Below are 26,194 nucleotides of genomic sequence, written 5' to 3' on the forward strand. Positions count from 1 at the left end.
CAAAACCTTAAAAAAAGTGAGCATTCCGTTAGCACCGTGTGACTGAATGGAAATGGCTCATCGGACACTAAACTTTTTAAAATTCCGAGAATAAAGCGAAGCACATTCGATTGCATCTAAACTTCCATTGAGTATCTGTGGGCACAAAAATTGCAGAACTTTTGAACGACCGTTGCGATGCGCCAAAAGTTTAAAGCATTCGTTCGTATTTGGGTTAAAAATTGTCTCACGTTCGAAAAATTCGTTCTCCCTTTATCTCGAGAAGCATTGAATTATGATCGCGGCAGCGCCAACTTGCCTACGAATCCCATTCGCAGTCTCCACTCGAAACATTCGATTTCGTTTCGGAAAAAAAACATTGAAAGATTGACAAAAATGCCCACTGCAAAAACAAAACTATTTTTCGTTGGTGGATGGAATGCCCGTTACATTTTGTTTTCTTTCATTTTTGTGGACTTTGTTTTTCGTACTTTTGTTTTTCGTTCTCGTACTTTGTAAACGTTTTTATTTTGTTTGTCGTTACTTTTGTGCTCTGGGATTCCTTCATTCCGTCCGGTACGCAGAGGCCTGTCAACATTATTTATATCCCCTTGGTTGTGGAATAAGAAATTCGTGGTGACAGTCTTCTCTCTTCTTTAACAATAATATTAAAATAATGAATAACCTAACAACAATAATAGTATGAAAGGAAAAAAGAGATTTTCGTCCCTTGAGTTTCTATCAGATTCGTAGGTGATTCCGTCCGGTTTTCATAGTGACCAAAGTTCACATTTATTTGACACTTCGAACACGAAACCAACGAAGACACGAGCTGGTGGCAATTACTTGCGATTCTGGAGAATAAATTTACGAAAATTTGATGAAAACTCGATTTTCTACCTTTGAAAATAGACGGTTCGTTATTCCTGATCTTTTCGTTCAACTGCAATTTCATAAATTACGCATTATGCTGCACCCCTCCGATATGCTAATCGAAATTCTCAGGAATTCCACGAAACTTGCTACCAGCGAAATTTCCTCATTTCCCTAGCCTCGTGCACTCGACAAATCCAAACCTTCCATCCGAATACCGCACACACATCTGTTCACCGAGATATTTAAACGAAATCTCTTTGTACCAGAGGTCATAATTCAGCCTTTTCCTACAAACCCTCGACCTGTTTCGATTCACTATCAAATTTAAATTTTTTTCATTTTTTTTGGTACTTTTGCTTGTGATGAATTTCACAATCTATTTTTGGTGACTAAGAAAAATGAAACGAACAAAAAATTTCTCAATAATTTGACTAGAAAAAATGCGTGTGATTCATACCCAAACAACACGATTGGCATACTTGAAATGATAGTGTCGTTGTTCCAAAATCTAGTCAACTTAAAAAACAAAATAATAATAAAAAAAAAAAAAAAAAAACACTTCCAAGAAACTGACTGCAAAATACTACAAAATTAAAACCACGGTTTGGAATAATTTGATGAAACGATAGTAAATTGAAACACGAATCACGATATCTGACTGAGTATACACGAAAGACGAGAGACGACCTGCTCCGTCTCGATTCGTTTGGCTCTATAATCTTAGTCAGAGCGGAGAGAGCGTCGAAGATGTTGGGATTTAATGATAGAAGTCAGTGCGCAATTACTCCAAGACGAATTCACATGTCGAATTCAAGTGAAATGAGAAGTCGAAAGGGAGCAAAGAAGAAGGAGAAAGAAGATGGTGAGAGGAGGCGCAGAAACGAAATTGGAAGGAAGAAGGGGAGGCCACAAATTTTGGATAAAGGAGGATCAAAATAGCCGGATGGGAAGAACAAAGAAATAAACGAGCACAAAATACCGAAAGAAATGGCCAATCAATCGTCGGGACACGAAACATCGTTGTGGATACATTTTTAGTGCTATCCGCTTCGAAAGTTTGATTTTCGATCAGCCATCGAATGTGACAGGTCACATTTTGACGTTTGACATCTTTTTGAATCTTGAATCAAACTTTCGTGGCGAATATGAGAAAAATTGTAGATGTGACAAGTGCACAAAACGATGGATTCAGTCGAGAGTTTTCCCACCTTCTTTTCTCAACTCGTGATACACATTCGCACTTTTACTTGTGCGAATATTCACGACGAAGCTTAGGCTTGTGCGGCTACTTGAGGCAGGATGTAATTCGTTAATTTCCACACTATTCGTATGCTATTTTGGATCCTGGTCTCGTTCCTTGATATCTATAATCCAGCGGGATAATTAAAAAAAAAAAAAAAAAAAAAAAAAAAACGCCATTTCTGGTCGCAAAATTTCTAACACTGCACATATAAACTGATGTTTTTATATGAGAAATAATGTGAAAGTAAGAAAATGAAAAAATGTTTAAAAAAGAAAGCTAAAATTGCATTTAAGCTCAGTACAAACTAAACACGTGCTTTCACTTGTGACTGTAATGTTTGTGTCAGGGAGGGATGCTCGGTGGGGCCAGGTTTCACGCTGAGCAAAGTCTTTTCATTGACGCCGCTTCTCGCCAACAACAAAGATAAATGGGCCCTAGCCCTAGACGGCCAGCTCAAACACGAGGACACCAATTTGGCGTCGAGCACGCTGTAAGGCCATCGTTCAATGAACAAAAATTTAATTATTTTTTTTTCTCTCGCGATTTTCAAAACAATTGTTTCCCCCCATTTTTCTCTCTTTCTCGATTCAAGTGCCAAGAACGAAACAACGAAATTGAAGTCACTGCGCATTGTTTTTATGTTTTTCTTTTTTTCATTCCGGAGGCTCGACCGTCAGTAGCGTTTTGAAAAAGTGCTTTCACTTCGGAGACTGGTCAAAATAATCGAAATTTTAGTACGAAAATTCAAATGCATCTCCGAAAAATTGCAATCAAAAGTGTTTAAAAATTTTTGGAATTCTAAATTTTCAAATGGCTATGAGGTTTCGCGTAAATTTCACTTTCACGAAGCTAATTTTAAATTATTTCGTACCATTTCATAAGTAGTTGAAAAAAAACTGGCAATCGTCAGAAAAATTTTTAAATTGAACGGTCAAACCTCCTGATCCATTTCACTCACGCTCATCGACGCTCGCAGGATATCCGTGGGAGGGACGACGCGAAGAAAAAACGAACGGATAATAAGTAGAGAGAAATAATAATAAAAATGAAAAGTCAGTAATGATAGTACGAAAGGAAATTTCGATGGTGGATAGTAATTGAATGAAAGAAGGAAACGAAAAGAGACGACTCGTCGTGGCGCCCATCGGATATTCTTGAAATGTTTCATCGAGATATGTCAGTGTACCTTTTACATTTCATTAATTGCGTTCCATCTTCGCTGGTTCTTATTATGCTCATAATATTGCTATTGAACGTTGCGGTTTTATCGGACGACGGTTGATCGTTGTTTACTTTAGCGATGTTCGTTCTTCGTTTATTTTCTCAAAAAAACGTTGAATTCTTCTCGTAATTTGTTACTCATTTATATATCTGCGTGATTATATGTATATGAATGTATGCAATGGGCTCCAAAACGTGTGAGAAAAAATCGATTTGTTCGACTGCCTCGAAAAATGGCTACTCCAAAACATTTTTTTTCCCAAAAGTCAGATTCGAAAATCGAAACTTGTTGCAATTCGATCGATTTTCTTCTTGAAATAGTGGAAACGGTCTTCGCGTTTCGCACTGAAAAAATGTGGCTGAGAAACACGAAAAAAGCCAAATCATTGGTCGAATAAATGAAAATTTGGGACAGCCAAACATTTGAATGTAGACGCAACAAAATATCTGAATTCAAACCAATTACTTTGTTCATTTTCACTATTGCCCCTTGTCAATTCTAACATCATCGAAGCAAGTTACAAGTACGCGTCAGCAAATAATTGGCACGAGTCCATACAAAATCAGTTTGATATTGCTCATTGAGAACAAAAAAATTCTCAATCGCTCGTTTTGGTCCCGACTGCAAATAAATTTATAAATATCGCTGTAATCGGCTCTCGTGATTGTGTCTCGGCCTACGAATAAAAATGCAAAACGAATAAAAAGCAGCATAACTACAGACCAACGTAGCATTAAACTTATATATACTCGTTTAGATTTCGTGGGCGCGTGTTTTAAATATGAAAAGAACAAACAAACAATAAAATCCAATTTACAGTCGGTCGAGAAAGGAACTATGAAACATGAAATGTCACTAGGTATGCCGCTTCTCAAATGCTTCTTATCTCCGACTCCATTTCGTTCATGACTATTGTTTTTTTGTTTCCTATTTTTATTCAACTCTCGACCCATGGATCGTCCTTAAAGATGTGCTGGGATAAGCCGCTATCTTTCGTGGTTCACGAACTTTAGAGGACGGCATTAGTGCCACTTTGTCGCTCCTGCTCGAGGCTACTGCTAAATGGAAAGTCGACGTGGAGCTTGGACTATTTTTCGTTGTAGCTCAATCTACTCAGTTTTAGACTTACAATCGACTTAATCGTCGATTAATTAAACATGAAGATTCATAAAATTGTTAACAAACTGTGAGGGCAAGATTTCGGGGGTTGAAAGATCGTTGATAAATGTCGCCGACCCCATCGATCGACTGGAATATCTGAACAACTTTTTCTGTAATTTCCTCATCAAATTTCAAATTGAATATGAAAATTTTCGACCAAAAACCAATTATTTTTCGGATTCTGTTCATTTACTTTCCAAACGTTTATCAACGGAGGATTGCGAGATTTGTCTGAGAACTACCATCCGACCAAACGTCAGGAACAAGATTTTTGAACGATAGAAAACGATCGAACGACACGAAATATTCCACCGTACGAGAAACCATGCCCCAGAATTCCTCATCCTACATTGTTATTGCATGTTGCTTGTTTTTTATAGCTTTTGATAATTTGCTATGATCGTAGAGAGCTTCGATCCACGTTGTTTTGTTGATTTTTTTTCTTTTTTCCTTTCGTTTCATCTGCTTCTCTCTCTCTCTCTCTCTCTCTTGTTTACTTTCCATTAAAGTATTTTTTTTATGTGTTTTATATACTGGGAAATAATCGTCGTAAGCGCGAAAGCTGACTCGACGCGTTTGTATAATCGAAAGCAAACGATAAAAATGAATATTGTCACGCATTTACTGGAAGGAAGAATAAAAATCGTTTGCTAATATTTGTTCAACGCCTGTGTCAATGCTCTGCTCGATTATCCATCCGATTGAGTCAACATCGCGGACAAAGTGCATGGGGAGGCTTTTAAGCTCGTTACTTCATTAAAATCGATGTTTTCTTCTCTCTTTTGTTTTCTATTGAATCTATTTTTTCTGTCCCTCTTAAACGTATGTTTTTGCAATAATTATTCCATTTTATAGAGTGGCGGATCCGTCGCAACGTGAAAATCTTGGGATCATCGTCCAGTACAAAGTCAAAGTGAAACTTTGTCTCGGAGGCCTTGGAGGGTAACTAACTATTTCTTATCGATCGCCATTTTTCTCAGTATCGGAAAGCCAGAATTCCACTGTCGAGAAACTTTTTTGAATTTCTCTCTTTCTTTCTCTCTCTCTTGCTTCAATTTATTTATTAATGAATTACTCATTGAAATTATACCGGAATTGTCTAGGTCGAATATCTGTTTTGTGGCGTGCTAAATTATCGCTGTGCTATAAAATTGATAAATAATTTAAATGCTAAAAAAATCGTATTGTCCTTTTCGGATGTAGTAAGAAAAATAATCGCACGGATCCTCGACGATTAGTGTGATTCATTCAGTTTTATGTTGAGCAGTGATTTGACGGGTGAGTTGCCGTTTATACTAATGCATCCGAAACCGGAAGAAGAAACGCCAGCACCGTCCACAGCGCGACCAAGCCCAACGCACAAAATGGAAGACGGCGAAGGTCAAACCGACACGAACCTCATACAATTGGATACGTAAGAATCCTTTTTTTTATTAATTTTAATTTTTTTTTTCATTTTTCATGAAAAAATTAATTTTTCCATTAAAATCTTTCATCTTTATGCAGAAACTTGAGTTTTTTGCCTGCTCCATGAAAATCTTCACGAAATTTCGTCAAACTTCTGACCTGAAAAATTGAATGAAGAGTTTTTTTAACTTTCTCATGGACCAATGGACGTGGACAGCTTCGATTTTTTTTTTTAAATTCATACATTTTTGAAAAAAAATGCAAACAATCGCCCAAATCCATCGATGATATTTTGGAGTAATCAGTGATGAATAAGCTTGTTCTACTTTATTATTGTAGGGAAGACGACGTTGGGGACGACGACATTATTTTCGAAGATTTCGCAAGGTTGAGGCTGAAGGGGGAAACTGATGCCTGACCGTTCAACCGGGAGATCGTCAATTGGATAAAAAACACAAAAAACGTCCATACCTTTTCCAAATGCTGCTATTTGATCGATTGAAACGTGTGCTTTCTTCTTGACACTTCTTTACCGCGACCAAATATGCCCTCGAACATTCGCCCGAATGAAGAGAGAACTAACTCATTTTATTTTCTCGTACATTCTGTCGAATTTTAATTATGTATTAACTATAATTAATGTTTCGTTATTATTATCATTATATCGATATTGTTTGTTTGTTTCGAAACTCTTCTGTTTCTTTTTCAACCTGAAGAGAGAGAGAGAGAGAGAGAGAGAGAGAGAAAGAGCCTGAAGTGTGTTCACCTTGAGATGAATCGAATAATCAGTAAAAATCACTCGATCGCAAGTCATATTTTCAATAATTATTTCAAAAGAAAAAAAATTGTAAATAATTATATGAGAGTAATAATCGCAAAAGTGTTCTCCGATCGATTGAAAAGATTCAAACGATGATTTTGCGTGTAGCATTTCGAAATAACTGATTTTTATGGGCTATTTGCATACAATTCGATTTAAATAATCAATGTGAATAAACATTTACAATCGAAAAGTCATAGAAAAGAGAAAAAAGATATTCGCCGGAATGATGTAAAATTTATTCCGACAAAAGCGAAAAATTCATACATTTTGTTCCTTCGGAATGATCGGGCATTAAAACTCTCATCGAAATAATGTTTTTCTACGATTATACTCCGTTATGCGTACCGAGGACGCATCACAAACGGTTGCACAAACTATTTTCTTCGATCAAAGTAACTCTGGCAGTTGAAAATCTATGCAAAAACAATCCCTACGTCTAAGAGCTTGTCGATTTTTTAAAAATTGTTTTTTTATATCATTTTATTCGTTAAAATAATGCTCGTACTTCACACGTGCTGGCACGAGTACGGTCATATTTCTAAAAGAAACAAAAAAAACCGTCGTCATGCGCACACTGAATCTTTTTATATACAAACGTACATAAAAAGTCATGAAATCTAAAAATTCAGGCAAACTGCCGACTTTGAAAAGAAAAAGAAACATTTTCAATTGCCTCTTTTGCCGATAGAAGAACACATTTTCGAACACGAATTTACAATACTTTTTGTTCCTTTTTTAACTAATAATTTTTTTTTCATTCTTTCATTCAACGAAGTCCAAACGAATAACCCAAAAACGCCCAATTTTCACGATACAAACTACTCTCGACCGGCATTTAAACGCGTCAATGTGTAAATACTCAAGTTTTTAGTAATATTTTTTATCGCTTTAGCACTTATTCTCGCACAGGAGAATTAAAACATATACAACCAACATATGAAAATGAAAATCTCCCACCCACGCAACTGTAGATGAACGCGCAATGCCAAAGCAGACAGAAAAGAAATTGTATAAAAAAAATTTCTTCACGAACTCATTACCTGTATTTATGTTACGTGTGTTTTGTGAACAAATTATGATAAAAATAACAAATGAAATCTATCAAATTTGCGGAGTTGGCAATTCTTGCGAAATCGTTGCTTAGCAACGAGTTTTTATTCAGTTTCGGAGGAAAAAACAAAAGGATCGGACGGTGGGGGGGATTACGAGGATGTTTTTTACATGCGTTTCTGGCTAGAAAACGTGATCTCCATCAGAATTTCGGTATTTATCGTTTCTACAAAATCTCAAATGAAATTGGTCCATGTTTCGAAATTTTTTCCATTCGTCTAAACATTTGACGAAATTTCATTCGAGATATTGATAATTTTCCAATGACTATTAGGTATTTTTAAAAAAAAAAAACATAATTTTCAGCATGTTCAAACACATTTTCAATGATCGATAAATTTTTTATTCTACTTTTCAAAATTGTTCGGTTTTTTTCACAATTTTCTCGGGGTTTATTCTTTTAGTCTATTACTTAAACACAAAAGTCGATAAAAAATCGCATATTTTAAAAATGAAATGGTGCCCAATGATGCAGCACCGAAATTCAGATCGAACGATATTTGTTTTTCTTGAAAAGTCACTGTAAAAATGTTTGGAACTGTAAATTCCGTACATCGGGAGAAAAAAGTTGAGTTCCATGGGAAAGGACTCAAGGCGTTTTTCAAGTTTGTACAGGCAATAAAAACAAAGTGTGAAAAAAACGAATGATGATGGATGTGCATAGAAATGATCGAAAATCGGATGACTATTAGAAAGGAAACTGCGAATAATGATGCACGAGAGATTGGGAATAAGATATTGTCCCTCGATACACCTGATGTACGAGAATAATTGTAAGACCGTCTTATGAATGTAATCAATGTTGAAAAACAAAAGAAAAAATGAACACTGTCAACGCTGAAAAAACAATATCCCTTGTTTTCTTTTTGCAAAGGAAAAAAAATTGAATTGTTTGAAAAACACGATTGAGGGAGTGCTCGGTAATTTACAAAAATTTTCAACGCGGGGGACGATTCCTTTTCGTTTTTCTCTCGGAAGTCGATTCGGTGGAATAAGATATAAAATTGGTGAACAAAGCGTTCGGAATGTACATAATAATAATGGGGACAGGAAAAGTGAAGAGTAGAATATTTTCGAGTACGAAAAAACGCAGATCGTCGAACTTTTATATTTTTAAAATCGAAATGCATCGACGGGTGAGCAAAAGTTATATAAACAGCGAGAAAAATGGAATACGAATGAAACGCCAATGTAAATTACGAAGGTTGAAGTGCTTGAGAGAGAGAGAGAGAAAGCAGAGTATTATCGAAACAAAGGAATCAGTATGACTGAAATAAGAAAAAAAAATTCTCTTCGACTTTTGTCGAAAACGAGAGAAAAATAATAATTAAACAAAATGAAACAATTCAATAAAAAAGAAATTTTTAAAATGGGCAAAACGAACAATTAAATGAAACTTTAACAACGAGATTTAACGATATAAGAATAAGATTTATCGAGCTCGAGCATCCCGATGATTTGAAATGTCCACGTCCACTGTACGAGACTTCATGAAACGATCAAAAGAACTTGTCGTATAGGATTCAATATGAGAACAATAGAAAAAGTGTGTGAATCATTGCCGAAAATGTCGATAAACTCTTATATATGTCGAACGCATCGAAAAATGCTTAATTTATTTATCCGCGTGTGTATGAACGATCGAAATAATAAAAAAAAAAAAAAAAAAGTAAGAAGAAAGGTGGAGAGCGTGAAGTTGATGATGATTTTTTTGCTATTGCTGAATGTTTCCGTTTGTCTCGGCAAAATTACGTGTCAAAGAAGAGGAACGTATTTACATGTATAAAAAATAAAAACACAAACAATAGTTAATGATGAAAATATATATAATATATTATATTGTATATGTATAAACTGTGTATTCTCGTATCATAACTGTAATAATTTAATAAAATCATGTATATTGGATTTTTCTGACTCATTTTATATTTCTTTATATCCAAAAATCAAGGTATTCGTGGTTTGAACCAGAGCAGGTTACTCCTACTAAAATGATCACAATTTCGTAAGTTTCTCAACGTTTTATCACTAGCGAGCATCTGAAAAAAGTTAATAATCCGATAAAAATATTTCGATTTTAGAAAGTTGTTTTTGGTCACCATTCACCATTTTTGACAAAATTCGATGTTCATTCTGAGTTAAAGTTTTGTCTCAGTGTTTGTAAATGTAATGAAAAACTAATTACTTAACCGTTGGTGTTGATGAATGTATTAAGAAAATATGTTTCTTATTTTTTGGAGGAACATTAATTCTTGAAAACATCTCGGTAAAATCGTGTCGTAAATTCGAGGTGCGGTTGAGTGACTCATTTATAGTCAACTATATATTTGGGTGATAATTATATTTAATGAAGAACATGTGACAGGAGGATCTGATCTTATGATAACCGTCGTTATAACCATTTAGATAGAACATGTTCCTACAATTAAAATTCGAAGGAAAAATAGATGTGTCCGTCACAAATGACGTCAAGGAGAGCGCGATTATAGTCTAGTGTACGCAAACGCGAAGATAATTTTGTACGAAGAGCGCCAGAGCAAGCGAATAGGCAATTTTCTCAGTTACACACGTGCTCCGAAAACAGCTGATGTGTTTATTCAAGAAAATGTTATCACAGTCGGTCAAGTGAAAATAAAATAGTGAAAAATCTATACTAATATATATATATATATATTATACTAAATAGTCGAAATTGATTTTAACACTTTTTGAATAAATTGCCGACTCCGGTGCAAATTATAGGAAACATGAACACAGATTGGTACAAGAATATGAGTTGGTTACCGGTTACCATGATTTTATGCATGTTTGGATTTCTCAAAGAATTTCGACCCAACGAACCTTTTATTACGGATTACTTGACGAGAGGAGGAAAAAACTTCACCATCGACCAAGTTGGTAACAATTTTTTGTCAATCATTTTTCATTCATTGTTTTTGTTATAAATTTGCGTTCCTGACACTAATTTTACCTTTGAAAAAATCTTTTATTTTTCAAGATAAATTTTAAGAAAAAAATTATATGAAACGCTCTCGATTCAAGAGGAAAATTTCTGTAAATTCTTTAGTATCTATACAATTCAGCAATGGTCAAAGCGTTCTCTAAATTTGAACAACATCTCTCCAGAAATTTATTATTTTTTACTAGAAAATGCAATTTTTGTGATCTAAGGTTTATTTTCCAGGTCATGAAAGAAGTCTATCCCGTTGGAACTTACAGTTATTTAGCCACACTTGTCCTTGTTTTCTTATTGACGGACTTTGTCCGTTACAAACCAGCCATCATTCTTTGCGGCTTGTCTGGAACAATAACTTATATCGTTATTATTTTGGGAAATAGTATTGCATGGATGCAATTTCTAGAATTCACTTACGGACTGTTCATGTCGACTGAAGTTGCTTATTACACATACATATATGCCAAAGTAAGCAAAGACCGTTATCAAGTCGTATCGAGCTATACCCGAGGAGCTTTTCTTTTCGGAAGATTTGCATCTGGCACTGTCGCTCAACTCACAACGAGCTTCCATATCTTGGATTATCATCAGTTGAATTATCTGACTCTTGCAGGTGGATATAACTTATCTGGGTATGCTTGTGACAATATAAAACATCATAGGAATGGGTGGATAATTTTTGCAATTTCATCATTATTTTTTTTCAATAAATATGAATTATAAAGACGATTCATAATACAGATTTCTTATTTATTATAATGAATAACTGATAATATTATTCAATTATTTGTCAAATGAATCATACACTATCGTATAGTAACCTTACGTTATCATAAAATGAACAATATACTTTTGAAATCCAGCTTCATTTTTATAATTGAAAATAATGTGGTAATTGTCATGACAGGAACAACACTGGCGACCTGTTGGGCATTGTTTCTTCCTCCGGTCCAGAAATCCGTTTATTTCCACCGACCTGAGACAGAAAATTTGAACGAAGATAGCAAGCTGAAAAATTTACCAGAATTTTTTTCATTCGACGCTGTTTGCAAACGGTCGAAATTTTCGAAAAATATTAAACGTGCTTACGCTTATCTGTGGAGAGATTTTGTCAGTGCTTTCACGAATTGTCACGTTGTCAAATGGTCTTTATGGTGGGCTTTTGCGACTTGTGGATATTTACAAGTTATCAGCTACATTCAACCTTTGTGGCAAACAGCAGTCGATGCTGATACAGAAATTTATAATGGTGCTGTCGAAGCAGTTTATACGATAATTGGTAAATATTATGCTCGTCAGATGAACTTGAGTTTGTTAATCGTACGTTTATGTCGTGTTGTCCAAATTGGAAACAATTTTTTCCTTCAATCATCATTTTCACACAAATGCAATATTCCATCGTTTGTTAAGAGATTAAATTCGCATCAACTTAGTATCCTTGTTTCGTAATAAAGCCTATCGTGATGAAAACTTTTTCTTTATTTATCGAAGTCTTTTTTCTACAGGAGCACTAGCAGTTTTCATGGTTGGAAAACTCAGATTGAATTGGTCGACAGTCGGAGAAATTTTATTATCGATATTTTCACTGCTCGAAGCTCTTTTACTTTTCGTGAGCTCGATGAACTACAATATTTGGATCCTGTATGCGGTTTACATCGTCTTCGGTGTTATTTATCACACAATGATAACAGTTGCCAGGTTTGAAGATGACCATGAATGAATGATGAATCAAATTTAAAGCACTTATGACTCATGTAACTGAATTTTTCATTTTTCACAACAGTTTCATTCTAATATCGAAAAATCTTGCATTTTAGTTTTGAGGTGGCCAAAAGTTTGTCCGATGATAGTTACGGGCTTGTTTTTGGAATCAACACCCTCTTGGCATTGGCTCTCCAAAGTTTGTTGACTTTCATTGTTGTCGGTGACACCTTTTTCGATTTAGGCGTTCGAACTCAGGTAAAATAACATTAAAGGAATAATATCAAGTCAGTTTGAGATCGAAAATTCGTGTTTTGTTGGTTTTACTATGGTCTTGAAATAGAATTTCTGAAATTTCATTGAAAACGTTTTTCTATTTTCAATTTTTCAGTTCAAAATTTACTCAGGCTATTTTGTAATCCTGGGAGCAGTGTTTATGGTCATGGGAGTATACACGATTGGAAAACTATCTCGAACCGGTAAAAAATTTCGACTATGTCTGCAGAAAGAAGCATCGATAGAAGTCGTCGAGGACCCATCTTACGACAGGCCGAGCTGAAGACTATATTCTACAAGGAAAACGATAGACTAGAAATTCAGCAATAACTGCTCAAATGATCTCTAAGTTAAGGCAGTTTTTAAACACCGGATTCCGCTCGTATTTTTCTTATATTCGGAAAATCGTCCGATAGAAAGACGGAATAATTTCCAACTCTTCTAGAATGTTTTAGAATCCCGAGGCCATAAATATTTTCGTTGCATAGGAATATCCGGTGATGGGATCGAATCGAGCATAAGGATTTTGAATAAAAATCCTGACGGTTTCATTATTTTCTTGGCTAAACTCAAGAAATTCTGCTACGAGTAGAAGAAAGTTCATACAGATTTTGCCGGAATAATGAAACACTGGAATCTTCAAAAACGGTTGACAACGAGAGAGAAAAAGTTACGAATTTATTTTTATATATGATTGAATAATTTTTTCGCTATAAAAAACAATTGTTGTAAATTATCCAGCATGATTATTATGGGAAATCGGTATAACGACATCTCAGAAAGGCTTAACATTTTTTAGATTATTCTCAAGCCTTTACTTTATTTATGGCTGGATAGGTTCAAACCAGCAGACGACAGGGCTGTCAATGTACTTGTCCCGAGACTCTACCGAGTCTCTTGATAAACGTGAATGCAAAAAAAAATTGATTCTTAATCAAAATCGAATCTAGCCAAGTAAGTTGTGCTGTTCGGAAGGTTCTTAAAGTTTGAAAGAACAATATTCTTTCTATTTACACGAATATCGCACAAAATATTGTGGAAAAATTTGAGTTATAGTCTCTCATTGAGACGTAGGGGTTCTTCTGCGTATTGGTAAATATTTTTTATAGACTTTTTGGTGACATTTTAATATTTTATTGATGGAAAAATTGTAAAAACAAAACTGCGATCATTTTTTCTTTCGCTCGAAGCTTCTATTTTCGTCTGAGAAAAAATATCGTAATTACGTTTGAGATATGTTGGTGGATAAAGGATTCTCTGAAAATCATAGATTCCATCGAGTCGGGCAATCGATCTTCGAGGCCAATAACATGTTGAATTTTCTCTTCAGAGATCCTTAAAGATTGATTGTTTGTTTCGTAATAGAATTGTTAACGTTTGGAAAATCCCCTCGTGTTGGTCAATTTTGGTATGTGAGCTACGAGAAAAAGTGGAATAAAGTGAAAAAATCATAGAATAAGAGTTGCTTTTGGTTCTCGTTTGTCGTCTCATTTACATTTTTCACGGTTTGAAGAACTTGAGTGAAAAACCAAACTATGCCAATGAAATGTCTCTCTCTCATGGAATAACCCAAGGTATTTGAGCTCGAGAATGTTTGTAAAACAATTCCGACTCTTCGATTATCTACGTCGTCACAAGCGAACACTTGTCCTTTGGAAACAAACAGATTTCTTTCATTCTGCGTCAAGGGAAATTCATATTCTGTGCTAATGTAATCTTCTTTTTCTTCGAAGTCGAAGTCGGTTGATATGAATTTGTTTTCGTTATTTTCTGCGGATAATTGGGAGGAAATTTTCTCGGACGAAAAAATATGCCAAAGGTTGCGCAAAGAAATAATTTTACATGCAATTCGTTGACCAAAAATTTCCAATAAAAACACAACGTTTTTCCCATGAAATCAAACAAAATGAATTTCTTGGAATCCCCAAAGATGAAAACGTTCCGAAAAGTAGAAAAACTTGGACTCAATTCCATCAAAATATTTCTCACCAATTTCTTTCCCGTCAGTCTACAATGACCTTGGATTTGCGCTTGAGACACCAAGCGAAATAGATACGAAAAGTAAAAGAAAAAGAAAATAACGAAATTCGTCGTGGTTCGTGAGCAGGTCCGTATCTCGTTGAGGAACTTAATGAGCAATTCAGATCTGGGATTTTCCCTCGTCAATGGTACTGCATACATTTACACATTTACACGTGTTTACGCGGTTGAGCTCACAGATTGACACTCACAAGCCTCATCGTTCTCTCATATATTGACTTTGGATGGAAACAGCACGAGGCATTTGATGTACAATCGATCAAATGTTATTTCACCCCAAAAGTATTAAATTCTACATTACAAACATAATTTTAATGTAGTTAGTTAAATTAATTCAATTGAGTTTCATTTCATTTGATTATATAAAAAAAAATTCAATTGATTGAATCAAAATCTTAAATTAATTCACCAAATTCCTTTCCAATTTTTCTTTCATAAGAATTCGTTTGGAAATCCGTACGAAGGGGAATTAAAATTCTGGTTTTCAATTCTTCAATTCAAATTTTATCATTTCGCAGAGACGAAATTTTACGGGAAAATTTATAAATTATAAATTATATTAATTAAAATAAATAGCAAAGAATAAATTATAAAAAAAATGAATCTGCCAAAAAACAGAGTCAAATATTTTCACTTGTGGAAAATATTCAAAATCTACAAATATCTTCGCCAACTTGTCAAATGTTTATCGTCCGTTAGGATGTTTTTAAAAGGATCAGTTTTCTTTTTTTTTTTTATTGAGGAGATTGTCATTGAAATTGTGAAAGATGATGAAGATGTAAAGCGTTCTATCGTGGAATGTCCGGTGTACGATATCTCGTACGAGAAGGGCGACAGAAACCAATCTCTGAACGTGCATTACGAGACTTTGTGGCTTATAAAGCCATCAGCGAGAGCCAATACTCGTGCAGTTGTTGGTGGCAACGCTTGTACGAAGAGTGTGCCTCGTCGGAAAAGAGTGAACGTATATTCATCGATTTGAACGAAAATAAACAATATTTAGCGTTTTGTGAATCAATTTTTAATTGGAAGAGAATTTTTTATTTTTTTGTTTTTTGAAATCGAGTCTTTCATAGAGAAGGAAAAAAAATATTTTCCCAAATAATTGGCGAAGAAATACTAACCAAGAACCGCAGTATCAGCGGAGTTTGTTGTTTCACTTTTGTCTGTGAATCCTCAGATCAAAGTCCAAGGTAAGCCATCGATTGATTACAATCGTCGATACATTTTTTCTCTTCTTACAATCCGTTGGAGGAATCCGATTCGAAAGCACGAAAATTGAGCTTAAAACGTGCCTTTTTTAAACTGAAAAAAAAGTTCTTCAAAATAATATTCCCATGAATTATTCGTCTTTGCGCAGCGTTTCCAATCGAGAAAACGTTTGGAAACGCTCGTTATCGTCAACTGAGCAATTTTATTATCGGCTTTTTGACCTCTTTATCGATGATTACAGAGCATCCAAATAAGAGAAGCTGCATCTTATTCGAGCTGTAGAACCCTTGCCTCACATTTTCTCAGGCTCCAAATCAACGATCCACACCAAGAAAAATATTTTTCATTTATCCCCACACAAAAATGAGCCCTAAAAAAACAATCACGATTTCTCAATGCCAAGAATTCTTCGAATCTTTGATTCCTTCAAATCAAACTTCATTTATCTTTTCAGTTGAGAAGAAGTTCAACTGTTAATTAATTTAATTGGGAAATAATTGATCGACATTTTTTCAAATTAAAAGAATAATCCTTTGATTTGTTTTGTTGAATACAAATCCGCCAAAAGTGGATAAATAACTGTATAAACAGATTCGTTGATATAATCACGACGATGAACTCTTCATTTCTTTTCTCATATTTTTGACAACAAGAAAATCCTTTTTCGGATCGTGTCTCGCATGATTTAAGAATGATTCAAAATTCGAATCGTTCCTTCCTTTGGGATCATAAACTTTATCGTGAGTTATACAACGTGAATTATCGCCGCGCTATTTCGAATGAGCGTGATCAAATTGGAAAATGGTGCTCGGGAATTTCCCAGAGTTCTAACTGCGTTTCATATGCACTCGCGAATGCGAGTAATCAATTTTACGACTCCATGAGAATTCGCATATGCGACCAGCAGTCTCAACTTACACGGTTTTTATTAAAACTCGTGTGAATAACGTTGGAAAAAATACAAAATACCGAGATTATTCTTGAAATCAATTTGAAAAAACTTCGTTGACACTCTCAGCACGAATTTCATAGTATCGAACACAATCCTCAAGCTTATAGCAGAAACGTACGTTTGCATTCTCGAAGGAGCTCTCACTCGGGTCTCGAGACCTACTTTTGACTTGCCACTGATCTTGACCCGACTTTGGCCGGATCTTCAACCATGGGGATACGAAAACGAAGTTACAAAGTTTAAGTTCGGTTCATACTGTGAGAAAAAATGACAATTTTAAAAGAACAAGTAATTTTTTTTAATTTTCCTAATGATCGACAATTTTCGCCAGATTTTACGTGATCGCCAATTGGAGGAGACTCAGTCTCAGCACTTTTCGTTTCTTTCATTTAAAAATAAATTTGTTAGTTTTTTCTCAATATTTGTAAAAAAATTAGTTCCGTCACAAAAATATGAAAATAAAACTTGAAGAAAGTCGCGACGAATGAAGGTTTGGAACGATTCATGAATGACAACGGCTCTCAACGATGCTTCGTCGTTGTTGATGTATAGAAATAAAAGCGAGAGTAACGAACTCACGTGGAATTTAAAATCCTAATAATTATACGTGCTTGCTTTATGGAAGTATGAAAATAACCTTTCTCCGTGGGAAATAATGAATCGTTGTTTACCTACAATGGCCGAAGGTACTTTTATCGTCGGCACCTGGATAATCCAGTTATGAGTCTATCAGTAGCTCGGCATCGCGATGCCCAAGGCTTTTCTCATTTCGCTTTTCGATCTTTGCCAGCGTGGAATTATCGCGCAAGGTTGCTCAAACGGTTTAGAAACTGTCCGTTGACTCACGCGATCGTACCTAATTCATCCGTACAAACGTGAAGAAAATTCGCAACATTCTAACCGAAATGTTACAATGCAAGGGAAACAGTACGCGAAATGATTGCGGCACATTTGCGATTAAAGCAAAACCAGCAGCATATTATGTATTTTTTTCAGTATTTTTACAGCAATAAAAATTAGAACTAAAGTGCGTTAACGATACGAAATAAAAATAACAATGGTCACAGCACAGTCGACACTTGAAAAAATTCATTTGGTGTTCCAACAAATTTTATTGCTCCTTCAAAACAAATGATGACGATAAAAAATCAAATTCTTTAGTTCAGCAAAACTTTTGTTACAACCAACAAATGCGGTGCTGGAATCAAGCGAATAAAAATTTGCTCAATTTTTCAATTAAAATGAATGAAAAAATCAAACGCTCGTTCAGGATGACGAATTTCATTCCGTTCGCTAAGATTTTTCAATCCCACAAAGATTTGGTTGAATCAGCAAATTTCTATTCTCCGTAGACGCGTTGAAAAAAAGCAGGATATTATTGACGTTCACTGACGACCTTTACACGCAATTTTAACACTCCGATAACGAGTATGTCTCAACGCTATAAAAATCTTTCCATTGTGCTTTTTTTTCTATGCTTTGCTCCGTGACATAAAGCACGACCTTGTTTCCATCGCTAGATTTTCCGGACGTTATTATAGGAGCCGAGAGTACCGTGAGTTATTAACGCAACGCTCATTATCCGTCGACCTGTGCGAGCATAGTCATAAAAACCACAATTTACGAGAATCTCGATAGTTACAGCATCTTTTTAACGATCTAATTCTCTCCATTTTTTCCAACAAACAACGCCAAATCACTACCCGACGAACTCTAACCTTGAGGGAAGAATCTTCGGTCACTTATTTCATTACTCGACGTCAAAATAATTGAGCTCGTGACACTCGCGATGAAAACGAGCGAGATTATCGAGGCTTCCACGAATTTCTTCCGAGTATCATGTCCCTGTTTTTAATTAATTCCACCGTTGAGCTATTACGTGAATATAAATACTTTTTCACTTTCGCGACTCAACGTTGCGAATAAGACGAGCAATTCCAACGCAAATTCTCAAGAATAAATTGGGACGAATAAACTCACGTAAATTGACAAATTTCCGGAGTACTTTTCGGAGCAACTCTCTGCGCAATTCCTACAAATAAGCTTTACGGTTAATGTCTGTGAGAATCAAATCATTCCCAGGAGCGATTTTTGTGACCGGTTACGCGTTTATTCTAAAATGATATTTTCAATAATGAATTTTGAAGAATCGATCGATTATGCTAATCGTTTTTGTTCCTCCGTTTCTAATGCGATCTTAAAATGCACTTGATACGTAAAATTCATTTTTCCACCGGCATTTCCATCAAAATCTTTGATTGCTCAATGAAAAAATGAAAAAGTGCGTTCCACCGAGTGATGTCACGCCCGTGCGAAAGTGCGTGGTGCCGGTACTCGGTGACGCGTGTATTATTGTTATTTCCGCGATGGCCAACGGGCTCCTCAAACCTCGTGTAGTGGGGATCTGATATTGCTACGCGAGAGAGTCCTCGTCGCGAAGCAAAAGTCTCGCGGGTTTCCCGAGTCCCTCATTCAGTTTTGTTTAGCCACGGTCACAGAACGTTTCTATTCCGTGTGCCACAACATTTTCATTAAATTTTCGAAAGTAATCAAACGCTGGGAAAATCCGATAAAAGTTGGCTTTGCTGTTCGTACTCGGATCATCTTGGTGAGTCTCATCGATCAATTTCATTGAACAATTTTAAAGGGCCTATGGAAAAAATTCAACTCGTGAAAAATCGTCCTTTCATCGGCATTCGGCCTGATTATTTCGTTCGTTATTTTATCGACCTTCTCCTTCGACCACGGTGTTAGAATTCGATGAAAATCACTGATTTTTGGTCGGTTTATTTGGTAGAGGGAGAAAAAAACTTCGGTAATTAACGTACTCGTGAAACGAGTAAAATTTCGGATTCGCTTCTGTAAATTCGATTAAAGAAGAGTGAATAAATGGGTCAGCCTTCGGACGTATCTGTTTTGTTATCACGGTGGCTCACGAGAAATTTCGTAAATTTCATGTCGTCCGGCCACGTCGAAGGTCCTTTTATTTTAAGGGAATTCAGGCCACTCGTGATAGTGCAAATTTTTTTAGAAAGTCCCGAAAGAGGGTTACGAGCGGTGGAGAAAAATTTCTTTATTTGTTCTCGTTTAGCGTTCAAATTCAAGCCCCATATTTTTATTGCACACTAAATATGCGATTAAATAATTATTTCTTCGCGTGTTATTTCCCGCGGGTTAAGAAAAAAGCTCAATTCGATTCGTCAGCTACTTCAATTTCAAGTAAGAAAGCCGGACCCAGTGACGTCAGCGTGCATTCTGGTTACTTTCACTTCTTCCATCCTCTCCTTGACGAAGACGATGAGACAAAGATTTTTTCCTCTCGCTTGAACCTCGTCGCACGAATACGAGGAATGTACTGACGAAAAAGGTTTTATAATTCACGGTGCCATCTTTCGACGCTACTAGGGAGGAGAATCTTTTCGGAAATTCCGCAATCCTCTATTCGATTCAGAAACAAAACTCGTCGGGACGACGACGTGATCGATTCCTTCGACTATGACCTCGAATTTTTAATGTCTCACGTGGCTCGACTCTCCTGAGCACGATTTCGACGTGTTTATTACTGTTTGATGATTTTCCGTACTCAAGTTTTTTCCGTACTCAAAACTTATAAAATACAGATTTTATAAAACTTCTTACGTTTTGATTTTAGAGGAAAATGTTAAAAAATAGAATTTATCAAAATTGCGTACATTTTCATCTGCTTTTTGATCCCCTGACGTTCCTCCTCGTTGCTAAAACTCTGTTCGAATCTTCCTTGCATCGATTCATCGTCTCTCCTCTCATCGTCAAATTGTTTCCGAACACAATCACACTTTTCTAATCGATATTCAGCTCCTCGATCTCGTGTTGCAACGCAATCGACCAACATGGAATCAAATTACAAATCGATCGTGTGGCAAATTCTTGCCAAAGAAAAAAAACTCGTACGACAACGAATCCTCGAAAGTCGTACACGCAGCCCGATCGAGAAACGCTACTTGCTGTGGACGCGTGTAAAAAGAGAGGAAATGAAAAATGCGTTGTACAACGAGCCGGACTAACACGTAAAATCGAGACGCTTTCTCCAGAGGCGAGAAAGACTTTTTCTTTTTGGAAGAGTTGCCTTCATTCACGAGAGGCTTTTTGTGATCTTAAAATTTATTTGTGCGTTAGCGTTTGTATAGTAACCTAACGAAAGAACGAAATTTCAGAACGAAAACTCGTCAGCTCTCGAAAAATGTTTTGACGGCGAGGAACAACCCGCCGTTTCCTTTACGATCGATTTTATAAAAAATAAAAACTCACCATGGATTACGACCGTTTTGATAATGTCTATAAAGTAGTAATTCGAGCTCGTAGAACAATGATCGGTCGTTGTTATTGTTAATGGCAAAAATCGAAACAAAATTACCGGCCATAAAATAACATCGGAACGACCAACCAATAGGAAAATTCTCTTTTTTCTGCTGACGTTTTCTCTACTTTTCTTTGACGAATGCGGAAAGCGGAAAAAATGGTGGAGCTCGTGCGTAAATTTTTTTCCCCGAGAGCGCATTGCAGACGTAGAAATCTCTCGTGAGAGGGACCATGCGGAAAATGATTACACGTGTCTGTACGTTCTACAATTGCGATATGTTTGCACGTTTGGCACAAAATTGCGCTAAATTTTTCCGCACAGAAATCAGACACAGTGATACGTCGGAACTCGTGTAACTTATTATGCAAATAGCAATTTCAATGGCGAGTAGCTTTTCTCCATCAGTCCAATCGAAAAAGGATATTGGAACAAGTTGCACGCTCGATAATTAAAGGAAATTAAGATTACAAAATGTTGGCTATGAAAGTCTCGAAGTCGAAGTACTATTTTAATGAACGAGTCCAAAAAACAATCTGCAAGAGTGAGACCTTTTTGAAAAAGAATTTTATTCATTTAACGAACAAAAAATCGTCACACTTTCTACTTGTGCGCCGAAACCGATCTTAAAATGCTGCTTTCCTTCATTAATTTCATTTGTTCAATGTTTTCGGTAATGAAAAAATTTGTATTTTGTATCATTGCAGAAAATGTCTCCCCTCACGATCGTCCTACTAGTCGGCTGCTACGTCGCCTCGTCTTCGGCCCAATGTTTGACCGGGAACGATAGTCCGGCGTTGATGAATCCGGATTCAAAGAACATGATGACTAATGCTCGTATCGGTTTCGCCTTGGATGCATTGAGAAAAGCATCCCTCATCGAGCCAGATGACAATTTGTTCTTCAGTCCCCACAGCATTCATCAGGCGATCACACTCGCCTATTTTGGTGCGCGGGGCACGACCGAGTCGTCGTTGAAAAAGGCACTGCACATACCGGAGGAGCTCTCCAAGGTCGATGTCCAGAGATCTTATAGCTTGGAAAAGTCGTTGCATCAACAGAAAAAGGAGCAGGTGAGCTCGTTGTTCAAATTAAAAAAACACTCAAGAGAAATAAAAGGTTAAACGATTGATAAATTTTCGTTTTGTTTCTACAGGGAACAGAGCCGACGAGTTACGAGTACAACAGTGCTAACCGTTTGTGGATTAGCCAGACGAAAAAAGTACGCGAGTGCATGTTGGATTTGTTCAGTAACGAACTTGAGAAAACCGATTTCGCCGCCGATCCACTAGCCGCACGCAATCGCATCAACGAGTGGGTCAGCAATACGACCAAGGGTCACATAAAGGACCTTCTTCCAGTCGATGGGGTGAGCGCCGATACCGATCTCGTACTTGCCAATGCCGTTTATTTCAAAGGACTCTGGACTAGTCGTTTCGACAAAACTAATTCCAAACGTGACATTTTCTACGGAACTACGAGCAATCTCGTAACCTTCATGCGTCAAAAGGGAACCTTCAATCACAGTAAGATATTACGTTGAAATTCATTATTCTGCATAATCAAGTTTGGGAAACTCATTGATCGGCATTGCTCCGCACGGAGAGAATTAAATTTTTTAAATTACCGTCCGGTAACGATAGTGCGGTGACGAGCTGCAATTCGTGATATTATGATGGGGAGAATATTGAATTTTCCTGTACATTAAGGTAACTCTATCGCTTCGGTCTAGTCGAACCACTGCTAATAGTTGAGACTCGTAGTATAATCAATATTACTGATACATGGGAAAAAATTATTTCTATTAAGTCAAATTCCTTTATATTAATGTTCGAACTGAATTATAATAATGAAAAAAAAGTCAGTCCAACGATTCGCGTAGTATCCCAAGATTTACCTTTGGCAACACCGGTTCTCTCCGTCTTTTTCTACTCGACCACTCGTGAGTGTTTAACCTCTTTTCCGTTGATCTGCCAAATTGAGGTTAGGACTACACTCAGCTGCTGCCTTGCTGTCACGTCTCTTTATCGTAGCGAGTTGTAGAAGATCCAATGCCGGAAGTTCAAATTAAGCTTAGTATTCCATAAAAAATAGGCTGAAAAATGCAACTTTTATTAGGAGTATTAGATTACTGCGCAAGGGTTAAGAATTGCAGTTTTTTTCCAGAATTTTATGGACTTTTATGCAAATATACCCTTTTAAAGCAACCGGAAGTTAAGCTTTTGGATGCCGTTTTGAAAAACACCCAATTTTAATAATCAATTTTTCTGAAATCAGGTTGATAACCGACCCTGAAATTTTACACAGTCCTTCATTAAAAGTTTAAATACAGCATATGGAATGTTTTTTTATTTTATTTTATGAACTGAGCCTGGTAATAGAGTTACCTTAAATAATATTCATTTTTCAAAGTATAGGCACTTTTACCGGAGTACTAAAATTACTAAAATTAGTTTAATTATAGTCGTCGCTATATCGGCCAATTTCCCCATTTTTTTAATATACTCAGCCCTTCGTTGGAGTGGGTAAATCACCGATTTAGTGCGTGCTACGGAATGCGGAAGTGAGTGATCGATACCTACATTGGGGCGAAGACATATTTGCAATATTTACTATTATAAAACTGAAAATTCCCCAAAATATTTAAAATTTTACAGTGCGTTACGGGAATTAATTTTTTTTTGTTAACTTGTCCCCGCAGTCAAACACATCCGGTAAATTTTACAGTGAATTTCACGCTAAATATTATCGTTTAATTCTCTCCGTGCAACTACAATTAAAGGAGATTTATTATCGTTGATGAATTAGGGTGGGAATCGATTATTTGTAGACACTGATTGGTCGGTTTCAAGTTTATTTTGAAGCAAAAAAAAATTCAGGTTGATTGGAAAAGCACTGAGTAAAATGAATTTTCTTTCGATCTTCAGTTATTTCGGAGCAGCTCGGAGCCCACATCCTGCAGTTGCCGTACAAGGGTGACGACATTTCCATGTTCATTTTGTTGCCACCATTCGCGATGTCGAGATCTCTCAATGAGTCTGGAAAGCAGCAAAATTCAACGATCGATCGCGACGGTATTCATCAGTTGATCGAAAGAATAACGAAAACGAAGGCAGGAACTGAGGAACTTCTGCAGAATTTGAACGACGGTATGCCACCGAGGGAAGTCGAAGTTTCGTTGCCACGATTCACCATCGAGAAGGAACTTCAACTCGCGCCCCTTCTCCATGCTCTTGGAGCTGGCGACCTCGTCACAGCTGACAAAGCCGATCTCCGCGGTTTCCTCGCTGACGGTGAAGGAAATTTGCATCTCGGCGATGCCGTGCATCGCGCCAAAGTCGACGTTAACGAGGAAGGAACAACGGCAGCCGCCGCAACTGCTCTCTTCAGTTTTCGTTCGAGCAGACCCGCTGAACCTGAAGTTTTCAACGCCAATCATCCCTTCCTCTACATAATCTACGATCGGACCAATCGGGAAATTCTATTCACAGGCGTTTACAGAACTCCGACAACTCCGAGCGAACCTGAGAGTTCGTAATCGGTTACGCGCCGCCTATACGATCCCCTCAATTTGAATTCTCCTCCGTTTGAGCTGGTTCTCGTGCGATTTTCAATTTATGAGAGTGCATTTTCATGCGCATGTTCAAAATTCTATCCAAATCATCGTCTTTTATAAATCTTAATGTTTCTCAAACAAAAACGAAGCTTCTGTGGCGTAACAGTTCTAAAAACATATTTAAAATCACTATTGTCGATTGAAAATGTTTTTCATCAATATTTGTATTATTCAACTGCTCTGTTTCTTATGTGAAAATGATAAAGTACTTTTGAGCAGCACGTAAAAACTTAGTTTTTTTGTATTTTTACTCTCACGATGCAAATTTTAATATAATTTGTGAAAACTCAAGTTGAAAGCCACATTTTTCGTTGAAAAATTGATTTTTATTGTACAAAGTTTACAAAATCACTATCACGAAAGATTATTTTGAAAAATTGGCCCATTCGAACAAATGTAGCCAAGAGTTTTCATGAACGTAGAGCTTAAAAGCTCGATTATCGAATATTGCAGCACGAGAACTAACTTCGCAATTTTTTTATTCAATACTGACTCGCGCCGTCGCCCCTTAGTTCCTCAATTGTTTTTCGTGCTTCGTATCAACCTTTGCACAATCTTCAACTCTCTGAAGTTCTCTTCTTGTGTTCGATATTACGAGTGGGCGATTGAAATTTGTAAGTTTCGAAAAAATCTCATCGAAGAAACGTTGATGTCGATAGCGAATGGAAGTTTTGAACAATTTTCTTACTCTTTCCATGACAAATTTTGAAACATAAACAAATCGAGTTAATCTCATTTTCTCTTGAATGTTATTCGAGGGGGAAAGTTACTCGTGCTATGCACTTAAAAATACTTTAGCCTAGAAATCCTCGTCGGGTTTATTTTATGTTCGACCTTCATAAAAACACACAAACTGTGACAACGGATTTAGAGATACTCGACGTTAAAAAATTTCCCGTCGATCGATCTGGCTAATGCGAGATGAAAAAGATCGATCGATCTGTAAAAATAACCGTCAATTTAGGCCTGAAAACTCAAACTTACCAATAATGTAGTTTTTATTTATTTTGTACGACTATGAATGAGTAAAGCCAGAGTACATTACGTTCTTTATTCATGTTTCTTATATTGCGTTAAAAAAACAAACAATTGGAATGTTGGTCCAAAAGTTCAGTCCAGCGATTTGCTTTTCTAGATTGAAGAAATCTAGAAAAGCCGAAGAGCTTTTCTAGATTTCCCTAGATTGTCCCTAGAACGAACCGAAGAGGTTCTTTTTCTAGGGACAAACTTTCCATGGACAAAAAAATCCCCAAGGAGGACAAAGAAAACTTTCGAACTGAAACT

The 26,194-nt window shown here is 36.3% G+C and overlaps 3 protein-coding genes across 10 annotated transcripts in view; all 3 read left to right on the forward strand.

The window, feature by feature from the left end:
• The window catches only part of krz (beta-arrestin protein kurtz), a 36,987-nt gene extending 27,258 nt beyond the window's left edge, over nt 1–9,729 (forward strand). For 5 of the 6 annotated variants that reach the window (XM_043429482.1, XM_043429479.1, XM_043429485.1 and 2 more), the window contains exons 5-8: nt 2,445–2,588; nt 5,337–5,423; nt 5,749–5,895; nt 6,228–9,729. In XM_043429482.1, coding sequence (XP_043285417.1) covers nt 2,445–2,588; nt 5,337–5,423; nt 5,749–5,895; nt 6,228–6,306 — 457 coding nt within the window. In that variant the 3' untranslated portion in view covers nt 6,307–9,729. The remainder of the gene's footprint in view (nt 1–2,444; nt 2,589–5,336; nt 5,424–5,748; nt 5,896–6,227) is intronic. The other variant, XM_043429480.1, reaches the window with a different exon arrangement.
• A 437-nt stretch (nt 9,730–10,166) lies between these two features.
• On the forward strand, nt 10,167–14,213 carry LOC122415695 (thiamine transporter 1). Of its 2 annotated transcripts, none has more exons than XM_043428055.1 (6): nt 10,167–10,715; nt 11,006–11,390; nt 11,685–12,056; nt 12,283–12,475; nt 12,595–12,736; nt 12,870–14,213. In XM_043428055.1, exons 1-6 carry the CDS (start codon nt 10,569–10,571, stop codon nt 13,035–13,037), a joined length of 1,407 nt encoding a protein of 468 aa, XP_043283990.1. In that variant the 5' UTR covers nt 10,167–10,568; the 3' UTR covers nt 13,038–14,213. The 2 variants fall into 2 exon arrangements, with proteins under 2 accessions (XP_043283990.1, XP_043283991.1); XM_043428056.1 differs by having other exon boundaries at nt 10,578–10,719.
• Nucleotides 14,214–15,685: 1,472 nt separating this feature from the next.
• LOC122415696 (serine protease inhibitor 88Ea-like) lies at nt 15,686–25,963 on the forward strand. Of its 2 annotated transcripts, none has more exons than XM_043428057.1 (4): nt 15,686–15,987; nt 22,002–22,367; nt 22,451–22,820; nt 24,222–25,963. In XM_043428057.1, the coding sequence occupies exons 2-4, from the start codon at nt 22,005–22,007 to the stop codon at nt 24,830–24,832; spliced, it is 1,344 nt and encodes a 447-aa protein (XP_043283992.1). In that variant the 5' UTR covers nt 15,686–15,987; nt 22,002–22,004; the 3' UTR covers nt 24,833–25,963. The 2 variants fall into 2 exon arrangements, with proteins under 2 accessions (XP_043283992.1, XP_043283993.1); XM_043428058.1 differs by lacking the exon at nt 15,686–15,987 and adding an exon at nt 19,406–19,566.
• Nucleotides 25,964–26,194: the final 231 nt, after the last annotated feature.

This window comes from Venturia canescens, chromosome 9 (assembly GCF_019457755.1).
Source record: "Venturia canescens isolate UGA chromosome 9, ASM1945775v1, whole genome shotgun sequence".
Lineage (NCBI taxonomy): Eukaryota > Metazoa > Arthropoda > Insecta > Hymenoptera > Ichneumonidae > Venturia > Venturia canescens.